The 13,423-nt window shown below is 33.8% G+C and overlaps 1 protein-coding gene across 1 annotated transcript; it reads left to right on the plus strand.

The window, feature by feature from the left end:
• Window positions 1-7,921: 7,921 nt before the first annotated feature.
• LOC145095576 (putative L-ascorbate peroxidase 4, peroxisomal) lies at window positions 7,922-11,413 on the plus strand. Its single transcript, XM_079033426.1, has 9 exons — window positions 7,922-8,040; window positions 8,974-9,089; window positions 9,197-9,246; window positions 9,496-9,561; window positions 9,667-9,715; window positions 9,803-9,885; window positions 10,614-10,681; window positions 10,798-10,906; window positions 11,098-11,413. Exons 1-9 carry the CDS (start codon window positions 7,922-7,924, stop codon window positions 11,299-11,301), a joined length of 864 nt encoding a protein of 287 aa, XP_078889552.1. The 3' UTR covers window positions 11,302-11,413.
• Window positions 11,414-13,423: the final 2,010 nt, after the last annotated feature.

Genomic DNA, 13,423 nt, shown 5'->3' on the forward strand with positions numbered 1-13,423 from the left:
AACTAGCACTTTTAACCCCCAACTTCTAAAATTATGACAAATAGCTCCTCGAGACCAACACCTTGCTATATAATTATTTATTTTAGGGCTACTATTCGTTCATCAATTTATTTATTTATCTAATAAATAAACAGGGTATTACAATGGGTCCTGTGCTTTCAGTAGTACGGGCCCATACTACCTTCCACACCTACCCATATTTGTCTTAAATATCACCATAACACCCTAACACTATCATCAACATAATATGCACTCAACCCTCACTCCTAGGGGAACATCGCCTATCTCGAAACTGATCTCACAACTCCTCATAAGTCACACATCCATGAAACTTTCATCAACCCCTGCAGTGCTAGTGCATGCTAGTTGCACATAACACTGGACCCAATAGACTTTCGAATATCCAATCCTATCCGAAGACTGAATCAATCATTCTCAGGCTATAAGATCTTGATTACACACAGCCGTGATGCATACTCTAACAACTAAAGTAATGATGTCAATTACATATACAAGAAACCCTAGGCTAGTAGGCATCATATAATCAGGCAAGTCTATCATGCGATTCCTGAAGATCCCTAGCCTAGCACTAGCATGCGATTCTAACATATCATAATATCAAATAACTATATGGTATTTTGGGGTTTACTTACAGGCTTCGGCTGATCGTACCCTCTGCATCCTCCATCCTTTATTTTGAAACCCATTTTAAAAAACAAATTTATTTTCTGATAATTCCCTTGATTTGAGACTGGATTCACATGAGTGTTCCTCTAATTCACTCAAACCAAGGCTCTGATACCAACTTATAACATCCATAAATTTTACGCCAAAATTAAACTTTTTCAGTCATAATAAAACCCAATAGTATTGTTTACAGAAAAAAAAGGTTTTCAAATCATTATTCAATCAGAGTGTCCCATAAGGCAGATCATAAGGATGAGGAACAGTACGGTCACACCTTCGCCTTGCCATGATCTCCTGGCATACCTAAAACAAATAACTGAAAACTGTAAGCCCGAGGGCTTAGTGAGCTACCCCCAAAATACCAATACCACACTGATAATACCATATCAGTAGTAATCAATCAATCAACATGCATACTAGGCCATCGGCATGACTTGTCACACCCCTAAACCAAGGATGGCGGAAACGTCTGGGGGTGGAGGACTTCATGTATAGTATCATAACCACAATTGAAATAGTAATTTAAGCAAACACAACCAACACACATATATATATATATATATATATATATATATATATATATATATATATATATATATATATATATAATTGAAAGAGTTACATCATTGTATGAATTACATGTTTCCAAATCAATTACAACATGTTGACAAAATGTGAAATGTTTGACGCCTTAACGTCCCATCCTCAAAATGCACTTGATTACATGTTTAGAGATTTCCTGAGAATACAAGTTGTTTGAAAAAGTGTCAACACAAAGTTGGTGAGTTCATAAGCTTTTGTTTTAACTTGATAAAAGCTTTTCTCTTGTAAATGTAATGTTTGTTCCAGAAAAATACGATATTTTCCTTAAAATGTGTAATGTAGCCTTATATCCAGAGGCCAAAATGTATAGGTAACCTTTCTTACTTATAGTAAATAATGCAAGTTCAAATCGGCATAAACTCTTTTAGTTTTAATGAAATTCCCGTAAATTCCTATGTTTGTTAATACTTTCTGTGAGTTATTATAACCATGCTATGACCTAGTTGGCCTGAAACGACGTTCTTCAGGCGTCAGAATTGTTATGACATTTGTCACCCCATACCTGCCGGTCTAACTGTTGCATGCAGTTAAGGTGTGAGTTTGTCAAACCCAATATAGATCTATATACAACTATCACGCTCTCCTTCCAGGAGACTCTGGTTACAATACAGGACTTATTGGTAAATGTGAAGCGAATGTCTCACAAAGTCATTAACGAATTTACGTGTAATGTAATGAAATTCCCTTTATGTATAAATGTACCCTTTTTGTATGAGTGTGTTATGCAACGTATCATAAACTATACCTATTATAGTTTATCAAAACAAGGGTAGTAGTGGTAATGTACGTAAACTATACTTAACATAGTTTATTCGAATGTTTGTATGTAATGGATGTACTTTGATTATAACAATTTGTTATCTTCTATATTCTATATATATCAAAATCCATTTATTAACTGATGCATGTCTATATACTAAGACAAAATGTCATTTATTTGTAATAAAATATGTTCACATAAAGATATACACCTTGCTCGACATGTTACAAGGTGAAATGAAATTGGTAGCATTTTTCTGTTATTAACATTTTCTATCACTGTCCTTAGAAAATTTATAGAAAATTCATAACAGGTCCAAATCAGAATCCGTAAATTCTGGGTGTTTGGAAAATGAGTCTAGTTTGTTCATAAATTTTCCCATGATTTTTAGTGACCTACAACTTAGGTGAAAACGTCCATAATCACAGACTGGTCCAGATTGGTTCTTGAAATGATAGGCAGTTTTGTAAAAATCACCATAAATTGTAGAAAAATAGTATGGAAATGTGCAAGCAACCATTTTAAAGCTAAGATCTTGAACTACTTTCACCTTGTACAGTTTTGAAAACAAAAACTTTTTAGTTGACCAAAACAGTCCGTGAATGGAGTTCAACTTTTCTGATGAATGCTGTTAGAAGCATTTAGTTGTGTTCTTGGTGATTTAACTTGTATTCCCCCCTTAAAACTTAAGAAAATATGAAAATGTAGGGGTATGAATTCACATTGTGTGATTTTTGGTGGATGGATGTTGGAGAAGGGAAGTGTTCAACTCAAGAACACTTAGAAGATTGCTTGAAGATTCGAAGATCTAACACAAATATGATGAAGTTTGTGTAAGTAACCTACGATTTGAGTAGAAGGAGGTGAGGTAATCATATAAATGATAATATTACTTACCAAAAGTGGAAGAACACTTGATGATCAGCCTTGAAATCTTGAATTTTTAGAGAGAGAAAGTGAGAGGAAAGTTGTGTTTGATCTTTGGTGAAATGAGAGAAAATGAGTGAAGTGAGGAGTGAGGAGTGATGTTCCAGCTCTAAAAACATGGGAAAAGGTTTGAAATGATGAAAAAGTACATTGACATGACCTAGGCATGGTAGAAGGAGTGTGGCTGGTCAAGGAGTGGGTGTGAGTGATTGCTTGTGTCATAAGCTAAAGGAAAGTCAACACTCCACCTTAATTACTCCAACCACTAAATATTGGATAATATTTGCATTAAAAACGTGATTAATTAATACATATGGGTCTTAATATGTTAAAATGAATTTTTGGGTGAAAATTCCGGTTTAAAAGGATGAAAAACGGGCTTAAAATGCTAAAATTTTTGAAAACCGGGCAAAAGTTGTAAATTTCCGAAATTCTGCCCGAGGATGCGAAGGTTCGGCTCCTTAGGAGCTTAGAACCGAAGGTGAGAATCGGTTGTACATGGGGACCGAGAGTAGAAGAGGAACCGAGAGTCTAGTCTCGGCTGCGCGGGTCGCCTCTCGGACTGAAAGTGGGAAGAAGAGAGCCGAAAGCGAGGTTCGGTCTCAGGCGGGTTTCGGTTCTCAAGGGTTTCGGTCCTCAGGGGTTTCAGTCCTCGGGGTTTCTGTTCTCAGGGGATTCGGTTCTTGGCTGCTTCTCGGTTCCAGAAGGGAGGTTTCAGTCCTAGGGTTTCGGCTCCTAAGAGGTTCGGTTCCTAAGAGGAGTTTCGGCTCCTTAAAGATGTTTTACTCTGTTTTAAGTGGTTTTTTCACTCGGTTAAGGGTCGGGATGACCCGAGTGATTATAAAAAGTTACGGGAACTTTTGAGAGAGATTTGGGAGAGATTTAAAATAGAGAGATAGAGCGAATACGATTGAGAGAGGTTTCGTTTGTGACATTTTTGAGTGTCCGGCTTCGCAATGCAAGGTCCGTAAACCCCACTAAGCCATGTTTTAGTGTCCTACACACTCCCGATGAGTGTGTAATAGTGTTTTATCGCTTTGGTTCATTGTTTAGCATTATCACGGCTATAGAAATTCAAACACCCGAATTTTCCAAATGATGTTTTCTCATTAAAATAGCGAGTTGTTTAGTAATTACACAATGTAAACCCTAATATACAAGGGCTAATTGAGTTGTCCGGTTTGACTTGTTGACTTTGTTTGACTTTGACTTGACCCAAAATTGACTATTGTCACATACTGCCCTATAGGGCCTACAGTCTAACTGAATCTATACCGAGCCTTCGGCACGACTGGACCGCTACGTAGGCCTACAGTCTCCCCGGACCGCTCATAGGGTATGTTGGCCTTCAGCACAAATCAGGACCGCCTCAACCCAACCAACGAGCAAATAATCATGTGCGCATAGCTAACATACACTGGCATATACAGTCATCAAACATATCTATCTCACTGATTATCAATCATAGCAATCTCTCATAACTAGAGCACCGACCTAGCAGGCCACTAACATACCAATCCCTAAGGATCATAAAAGCATAACATATTGTCTATCCTGATTCCTATCTATCAGATCACAACCATAACAACTAAAGGGCCGACCTTGGTGCCTTAGACCCTTTTGATATAGTACAGATAACTCACCTCGCAGATGTCGACTCGGTAAACTCCAACTCTCGGATCACTTGCCAAAGACTCCACCACCTATTACCATAATACGAATATACCCATAAGTCCTCAACCTTACAAGGTACTCCATAAACCAACTAGTCAACCCCTAGTCAAGGTCAAAGTCCTCAGTCAAGGTCAACAGTCCATGTTGACCCTACTCGCCGAGTACCCTCGGCTACTCGCCGAGTTCCTTGAAGTACTTGTCCACTCGCCGAGTTAACGGAGTGACTCGTCGAGTTCTTTTGGTTTACGATCGAGGCCACTCGTCGGGTTTTCTTCTTGCAACTCGACGGTTACACACATATACATAATTTGGGGAAACCTGATCCGACTTGCCGAGTTGTTCATACAACTCGTCGAGTCTACGAAAATCTTCATCGGACTCATCGAGTTGTTCATCCAATTCGTTGAGTCCAGGCATATCTTCATTTGACTTACTGAGTCAACCTTGCGACTCGCCGAGTTCCTTCAGTCCTTAAGCCATACAGATTCTTTTAAGCCATGCAGTGGCTCCAAATTACAGATCCAAGCTTCTAAGGCATGCTTTTCACGTAAAGTTGCAAACTTTACGTGCATGCATGGCTAAAAAGGCTCTTAATGTCAAATCCAAGCTCATAATGGGGTTTCATACCCAAGGAAGACTTCATACGAGGCTAAACTCGGAGCTTTATGACTCTAGAACCCAAGAAGGGTCCAGATCTGAAGTTACAAGTTCAGATCTAGCTCATATCTCACAATATCATCTCATTCAAACCATAAAAACCCTAGATCTCCACCCAAATGAGGTCTAGAAGGAAAAAAGAGGTAAAGGTGACGACTTGATACCTTCAAATGATGCTAACTAAGGTAGATCTCGGATTCCCACACCTTCCTTGCTCCTATCCTCTTGCTCTCCAAGTTCTTCCTTTCCAAAAACCTTCTTTCCAAGCTTAAAACACACAAGAATGAAGCACTACACGAATTAGGGTTTCTATGAGCTCTCAAGGACTGCAAAGAGGGCAAATGAGGCTTATGCTTCCTTAAATAGAGTGCAGAACCCCTGGATTTAGGGTTTTATCTGCTAGCTCCTACTCGTCGAGTCCCTTCATAGACTCGATGAGTAGGTCACTAAACACGCGATCCCACCCCGCTGCTACTCGACGAGTAGGGCAACCAACTCGTCGAGTAGGACTTAAACCAAGTAAATTCTTATTTAAATCAATACCTGAGAATCAGGGCGTTACACTTTAATAACACAACTTGTTTGTTAAAAGAAAAAAATGTTATGGGACATTTCCGCACAAATTATATCGTTTGTGACGTTCTCAAATTCAAGCCCTAATTTGAAATTATTCTATCCGACCAAAACACATAATGTATAATTTCTTTCAAAAGATCAAGAGAGAACTCAAATAAAATTGAGGTATCAACTTACTTAAAATTATTCTACCTGATGATAGATATCAAGGAAAACAAAATTGATGACTAAAGAGTAACGGCAAAGTAGTTGCTTGCTTGGGTAATTGAGTAAGAAAAGAGTGAGGACGGAAGGGGGAGAAAGAAGTTGTTCACTTTCGATTTTTCGATGTTAAGGAGTGAGGACCAAAGTATCGGGACTGAAAGGAAAAGACAGATGAATGAAAGCTAAGGATCAATAGAGTTGTCGGTTTTTAACTTTGGGAAACCATGGGGTATCCCATCATCGCCCCTAGTTTTTAAATTTAGGGATTCCGTGTCCCCATCACAATTCTGGTCAACTTGGGTTTCGATATTAGGTCGCTATTAGGTTCGAGTTATTTTGTCATCTCTAGAGGCCAAAGGAGGTGGATGCGGATTTAGATCTGTCAATCCGTGTCTGCGTGTCGTGTATTCGTGTCAGACACGAATTTACACGACACAAATTTGTTAAACACGAACACGACACAAATTATAAAACGTGTTTGGGGTATCAAACACGAACACGACACGTAAAAAATTCGTGTGACACGTGACACGACACAAATAGACGCGTTTTTTAGCCGTGTTACATGAAAACACGTTTTTAACGGATTTTTTAAGCTAGGGCTATAAACTAGTTTTTAACAGAGTTTTTTAACCCTAAAGTATATATGTATATTTACGTGTCACGTGTCAATACGAATTTGTATCGTGTCTTATACGTGTCTAAACAGGTAAATTTGTGTTTGACACATGTAAGACAAGAAACATGAATTTAAAATAAATGTTAGACACGAATAAACACGAAACACGAATTTCTAAAACACGTACACGGAAAACTCGTATCGTGTTCGTCTCGTGTTAATCTTATTCTTGTAAATTAATAAATAGTTAAAAAGGGAAAATAATAATAATAATTAGACATTTCACATATACAAATCCGTGTAAAAATAGTAATTTAGACATTTCACATTTTACTTACGCAAATTTATGTGCTCCAAAATACGTAGTTATATGGTTAAAAAAAGTTGGATCGAAAGCAAAATATTTAGAATCGGAAGAACCATTTCTTAAATTTAGTCGATATTGCAAACTTTACTTAAAAAAAGTAAATAATTTTACGACGAACAAAAATAAAAACCCAAAAAAGAGAGTGGGACTATTTTCTGTTAGCCTGAATGCTGATAGGCTGTTTATGCGCAGAGCCAGAAATAGACGACATCATCCCACCACCGTCGTTCCATAAACACAACCAACCCACCATCCAAACAAAGATTCTAAAACACTTTTTTTTTTTTCAAAAAATCAACCGTTTATTTTCAGTATATGTACCCAAATCAAGCAAATCGAGTTATGGACTGTTAATATATACTCCATTATAAAAATCCAAACAATCAAGTTTCCATAAAATATGTTACTTGGATGTAACATATTTTGTTTCCAAGCCAGAAAATACTAATTTCAGGGGGTGATATCATTAGTAGAACACAGCGTATTCAAATTTGTACAATTTTCTGTTTCCAAGCATCTGGCTGGTTATTTATCATAAACTTCCCTCCATTTATTCTCTTCTTCTCCTCTCATACTCGATCCTTGCTATGGTTCTCTCTGAAACATTCCTCTGGTTGTCTCTCTTTCTATCTCTCGTATCAAATCAATGATTATCTCGATTACTTTATGTCAATTTTCATACATTTTGAAGTGATTTTAGAGCATTAGAAATACAAAAAACTGGAAAACTTAGTTATGTGCGATGTCAGGCTTGGTTTGATTCGATTTATGATAGCATATGGATTTATTGAGTGATTTGATACGTTTTAGTTTTTTTTGCAGGGGAGACAAGATGATCAAAACATTGATGGCGGCAAGAGCTCCTGTATTGGCTGAAAAGTACTCGAAGGAGATAGAAAATGCGCGTCGAGATCTTCGTGCTCTCATCTTCATCAAAAAATGTGCTCCTATCATGCTTTCGTTAGCGTACGTTATTTCTTTTCCTTGCTGGATCGTATGAATTTATAACCACCTACACATCGATGATGATCTCTGTATAGTTATTTGATTTATAACTTGATGTTACGAAGTCTAGATACTATTTTTGACTTATTGATCGATCGATCTAGTTGAATCGTTATCTTTGCTGGATGATTGACTTGTGTTTCCGAGATCGGTTATGCACAAGCTCGTTAAAGCAACTTAACCAAAGCAAAAGTTATTAAACGCTTCTTAAGATCAACATTGCTTTCAAGTTCTCATATGGAAATGAGTTCGCTCTTCTATTGTTTATCCGGTAAAATGAAACTATATCGATTATAAATGTTTAGGCATATCATCGTATTGATGTTGTACAACACACAAATTCTATTTGCTTATAATTATGACCTAATTCTTTCTCACACACAAAAGGTCAATTCGCTATGTTGTCGTTTTCAGCAAATTTTATTATATTATTTTACATATACAATTGGATTGTTACTTTGTTAGTCATGCTTGTATATATTTTACTACCACCATTTGTTTGTGCTAAAACAAAACTTATTTGAGAGTTTGCTGGTCTAAGTTAAACAAGGAAAAAAGAAGGAAAATAGAAGGAATTAGGCCTTTCTTATTACAGAGAAACTAAACAAGTTGAATTCAGGACACAGATAGGAAACAATGGACAGACATAACACTAATGAAACATTTGATTGTTAGAAGTGATGAAGATATATATATATATATATATATATATATATTTTGAAGAGAGCACCTTAATTAGAACTCTTAACATTATACGATTTAGTTATGGTGTTTTACATTGTCATCAGAGATGATTTATGATCAATCATAATATATAGCATATTGATTTGAACTGTTAATGATGTGAATTTGTGTGTTCTAATCTTCCTGAAAACTGTCACTTTGTTGGGCCAGATTGCATGATGCATGGACTTATGATGCTAATACAAAGAAAGGAGGCCCAAATGGAGCAATCAGGAACTACATTCATGGAGAAAACACTGGTTTGAAAACTGCAATTGATCTCTGTGGTGAGTTGCCATGTCTTAATCTTTATTTGTCCCTCTTCACAATGGGATTTGTCCAATGCCTTTTTATAGTGTTCCTAATAAACTTTGTGTTGATTGATTAAAAACAGAAGAAGTGAAGGCCAAACATCCAAGAGTTACATACGCTGATCTCTATCAGGTGATTATTTACTTGTTTAAATATCTGCTTAATTACATTACATGCTAATAGCTTCAATTAATTTAGTGGTTACATTCTTACACTTATGGTATTTGGATAAATTTGTAGCAAATGGGAAATTTGTAAATCCAATAACCTATGCTTATTGTTATCCTTGCAACTTTCTGTTCATTCTGCATTCTAACAAGATCCTTGTTTCACTTAAAATTCACCTTTTTAAAAAAAAATATATGATGGAATGTTGTTCAGCTTGCTGGAGTTGTTGCTATTGAATTGATAGGAGGCCCCACTATTGACTACGCAGCTGGAAGGAAGGTATAATAAATTAACATTTTAGTAAATTAATTAATAAAGCAGTTTCTTATATTATAACTTCTCCACTGTATACTTGCTTATTCTCCATGTTTTTCTCTAAATCAGGATTCAAAAGAGTCGCCTAATGAAGGACTTTTTCCTGATGCCAAAGAAGGTCGGTTTGTGTTCATGGTATTAATTAATTGGATTAAAACATGCATATGAAAATGGAATTCTAAATTTACGTGTAATTAATCTGTAGATCCATCACATCTCAGGGATGTGTTCTATGGGAAGGGCTTATCTGACAAGGATATAGTTACACTTTCTGCTACTCACAAATTGGTCGGTTTTCCTTCCTTACCTTTTTTTTCTTCCATCAAGTTCGACACCTATTAACATCAAAAATTGAGTCTTTTGGTAAAAATAGGGGCATTGTTTATTTATTAAAATCTATTCCTTATCTTCAAATCATTATATATATTGAATGTTAGTAAAACATATTTAAAAGATTAATACATATATTTGTTTGGTAAAAAGCATAAACTACAGTTAAAGATAAAGTTTTTATATGAATCCAAATATCATGGAAACTCAAATTTAGCCGTTTTTTTTTTAAATTTTAAAATATATTTTAGAATTGGATATTTGTTAAGATAAATTGTAGTTTATATTAGAAGTTTATCACATGATATCATTGATCCAAACGACTAATTTTCGATGATTCACATATATAAAATTTAAATTTATTTTTTAGTTGTAGTTTTATTCAATATTGATATCGATAAGAAGGTATTAATGAGTTCTTTTTAAACATATAATTGTGTTAAAGCTATATCAATATGATATATTATATAAGTAAAAGGACTAAAATGAAAACTTTGAAGGGGTCTTTTCTGTAAATATACATAACGGTTTGTTACTTTGTGGGGTCATCACTCACATTCACAACCCCATTTTTGCAAAAGAAATACGAAACCATTAGGTTGAAAATAACCCCATTAATGTTTTCCAGAAAGAAAAGTCTGAAAATAAAAATTATAATACAATCCGTTTGATCAATTGATCTGCAGGTGAATGCACATCCCGAAAGATCTGGATTTGGTGAAAAACCGTTGAAGTTTGACAACTCTTATTTCGTGTAAGTAAAAAATTAAGATGGATCTTTTTGTATAAAATTAAAATTCATATTTTGTGTTGTTTTTTGATCATCAGTTGACATTATTCTTATCGTGTAATGATGAATGAATGAATCAGGGAGCTTCTAAAGGGAGATTCTGATTCTGATGGATCGCTCAAACATGCAACTGGTAAAGCCTTACTTGATGACCCAAACTTTCGTACCTATGTTGAGCTTTATGCTAAGGTAAGGTATCATAACTAAGTCTCATATAATATATATATATATATATATATATATATATATATATATATATATATATATATATATATATATATATATATATATATATATAATATCCTGTAAATTAAGAGTTTATAATAATAAGGAAGGTTAGGTTGTTTAATTAGTATTAGTGGGCATATATATATGTACAGGATGAAGATGTATTCTTGAAAGACTATGCTGAATCACACAAAAAGGTCTCTGAGCTTGGTGTCACCCTACCTCTGTCACAGGATGCCTCATTTGACGCAAGAGGTGCTGCGAATCTTGTTTCCTCTGCAACTTTGGTCTTCCTTAATTTCAGTTCCATGCTTCTAGTTTACATCCAACAAATCAATCGAAAATGCAAAGAGTAAGCAGTAATACCCACCCCCACCCCCACCCCCACCCGTTTATTATATTAGCTATATGATATGATATGATTTTGGAAACAACGTATCGTATGATCATCGCATAGTAACTTTACTATTCACTGTTATTTCAGGCAACATGCCCTTTATATGACTTGTTGCTTGCTTTCTTAGTTTTATGTTATAACCTATTCATATCTTTTTTTTTTTACATCTTAATTTTGTATGCCCATACAACTGGAGTACACAATTTTTCAAACCACCAAAAAAAAAAAAATAGTAAATGATTCCAAATTTGTAAATTGTCTCCTTTTAACACAGTACGTGCATGGTGTATATATATATATATATATATATATATATATATATATATATATATATATATATATATATATATATATATATATATATATATATATATATATATATATATATATATATATATATATATACTAGGTTATAACCCGTGGGAACCATGGATATAAAAATAATTAATTTTTTATCATAAAAAGTCATAATTGTTAATCATTTATTTTATATAAATTATTAATTAATAAAGTTATGTTTTTTTGTTTATGTAAAATTAAACTTTTATTATTCAAATAAGTATATGAAATTATTTTTCAAGATATATTAGACAATTTTTATTTGTTTAGCTAATGAAAAAATAATAATATTGTATAATGTAATGTTAAATTGATTATGAAAATAGCTTTACAAACATTCCAACCTAACCTCTTAAGTCATGGTCATGACATATATACTTCTTAAACTAATGATCGGTTTTTGTTTTAATGAAATTAGAAAAGAGATAAGTAAGTGGTTGATTGGCTACAGCAATCTTTACCAAGCCCATAAAAGATTTCATAAAAGTGAAAATTTCAGATCAAATAAAGAAATACATCAAGCATGAAAACATAAAGGCGATCCATTTATCAGGTTGATATTGTCTATATAAAGGGTCTTGTCCAAAAACAATAATGCATAATGGTAGATATTATTTTTTACCGAGGAAATCATTTTTCTTTTCATTCATATCAACACAAATTATATAACAAACCAAATCATTTTTCTTTTCATTCACATCAACACAAATTATATAACATTAAATAACATCAACACTTTATTGCAGGATCATTACATGTCATATGCATGATATAAACCCCAAAAAAAGCCACCAACTAAAATTTAAATTCATGTTCCAACACACAACTTATTACACTACCATTAATCGAACAATATGACAATTTTACTGCATTATTATTAATCTATAAAGAAAGGAAAACAAATTCTTCCAATGAGTAATTTTTCCTATATTTGGAATTTGTAAATATTAAGAAAAACTAACAAACAAAGTGGAGGAAAGTCAGAAAATTTGAGAATCTAAAGAAGGAAATGCAAACAATAATCAAAACAGAAAATGATATTTTAAAAGTTTCTATATAAATTGGGTCATTTATGAATCCCTTTCATTTTACCAAACAAAAGAAAATAATGTTTTTTTAATGGAAATAGCCAAAGTGTATAATTCTGTTTGCATCTTTAAGTGGTAAATTTTTTCTTAATTTCCTTTCAAAAAGAAATGTCTGTAAATGCTCAAGGATCACCTGTTTGGGGAAATGCTGATAGATTTCATCCCTATAATTAAGGCAGAGAAGAACAATACATTAGATAGTATAAATTTTGAAAATGTATACATTATGTTTACTATCCAAAATCAAGAATCTAAAGAGAAGGTTGACATATTTCGTTGCAATTGTAGTTTCCAGATAAAAAAAGGAAAATGTACAAAAAACTTGTAAACATATGCAAAAAAAAATAGCAATGTAGTTTCATAAAATCCAGAGTTGTGCATATGTACTAACAAAAACATATGTAAATGGTTAAAATTTCATTGTAAAATGCAATTTTTTGCATATATATATTCGAAGCCTTGTAAACATATACTAAAAACACCAATCTTTCTTCGACAAAATTCATTCTAAAATGCAATTTTATATGTATTTCTTTCTATATTAGACAAATGAGTGAAAGTAGGTTGTTATTTCTTGCAACATGGAAGTAAAGACTAAAGAGAGTTAAACATACGCCCGGTTTACAAAATTGAATCTCTCTTTGTATTTCAATA

The sequence above is a fragment of the Lactuca serriola genome, chromosome 3 (assembly GCF_051521515.1).
Source record: "Lactuca serriola cultivar US96UC23 chromosome 3, Lser_US96UC23_V15, whole genome shotgun sequence".
Lineage (NCBI taxonomy): Eukaryota > Viridiplantae > Streptophyta > Magnoliopsida > Asterales > Asteraceae > Lactuca > Lactuca serriola.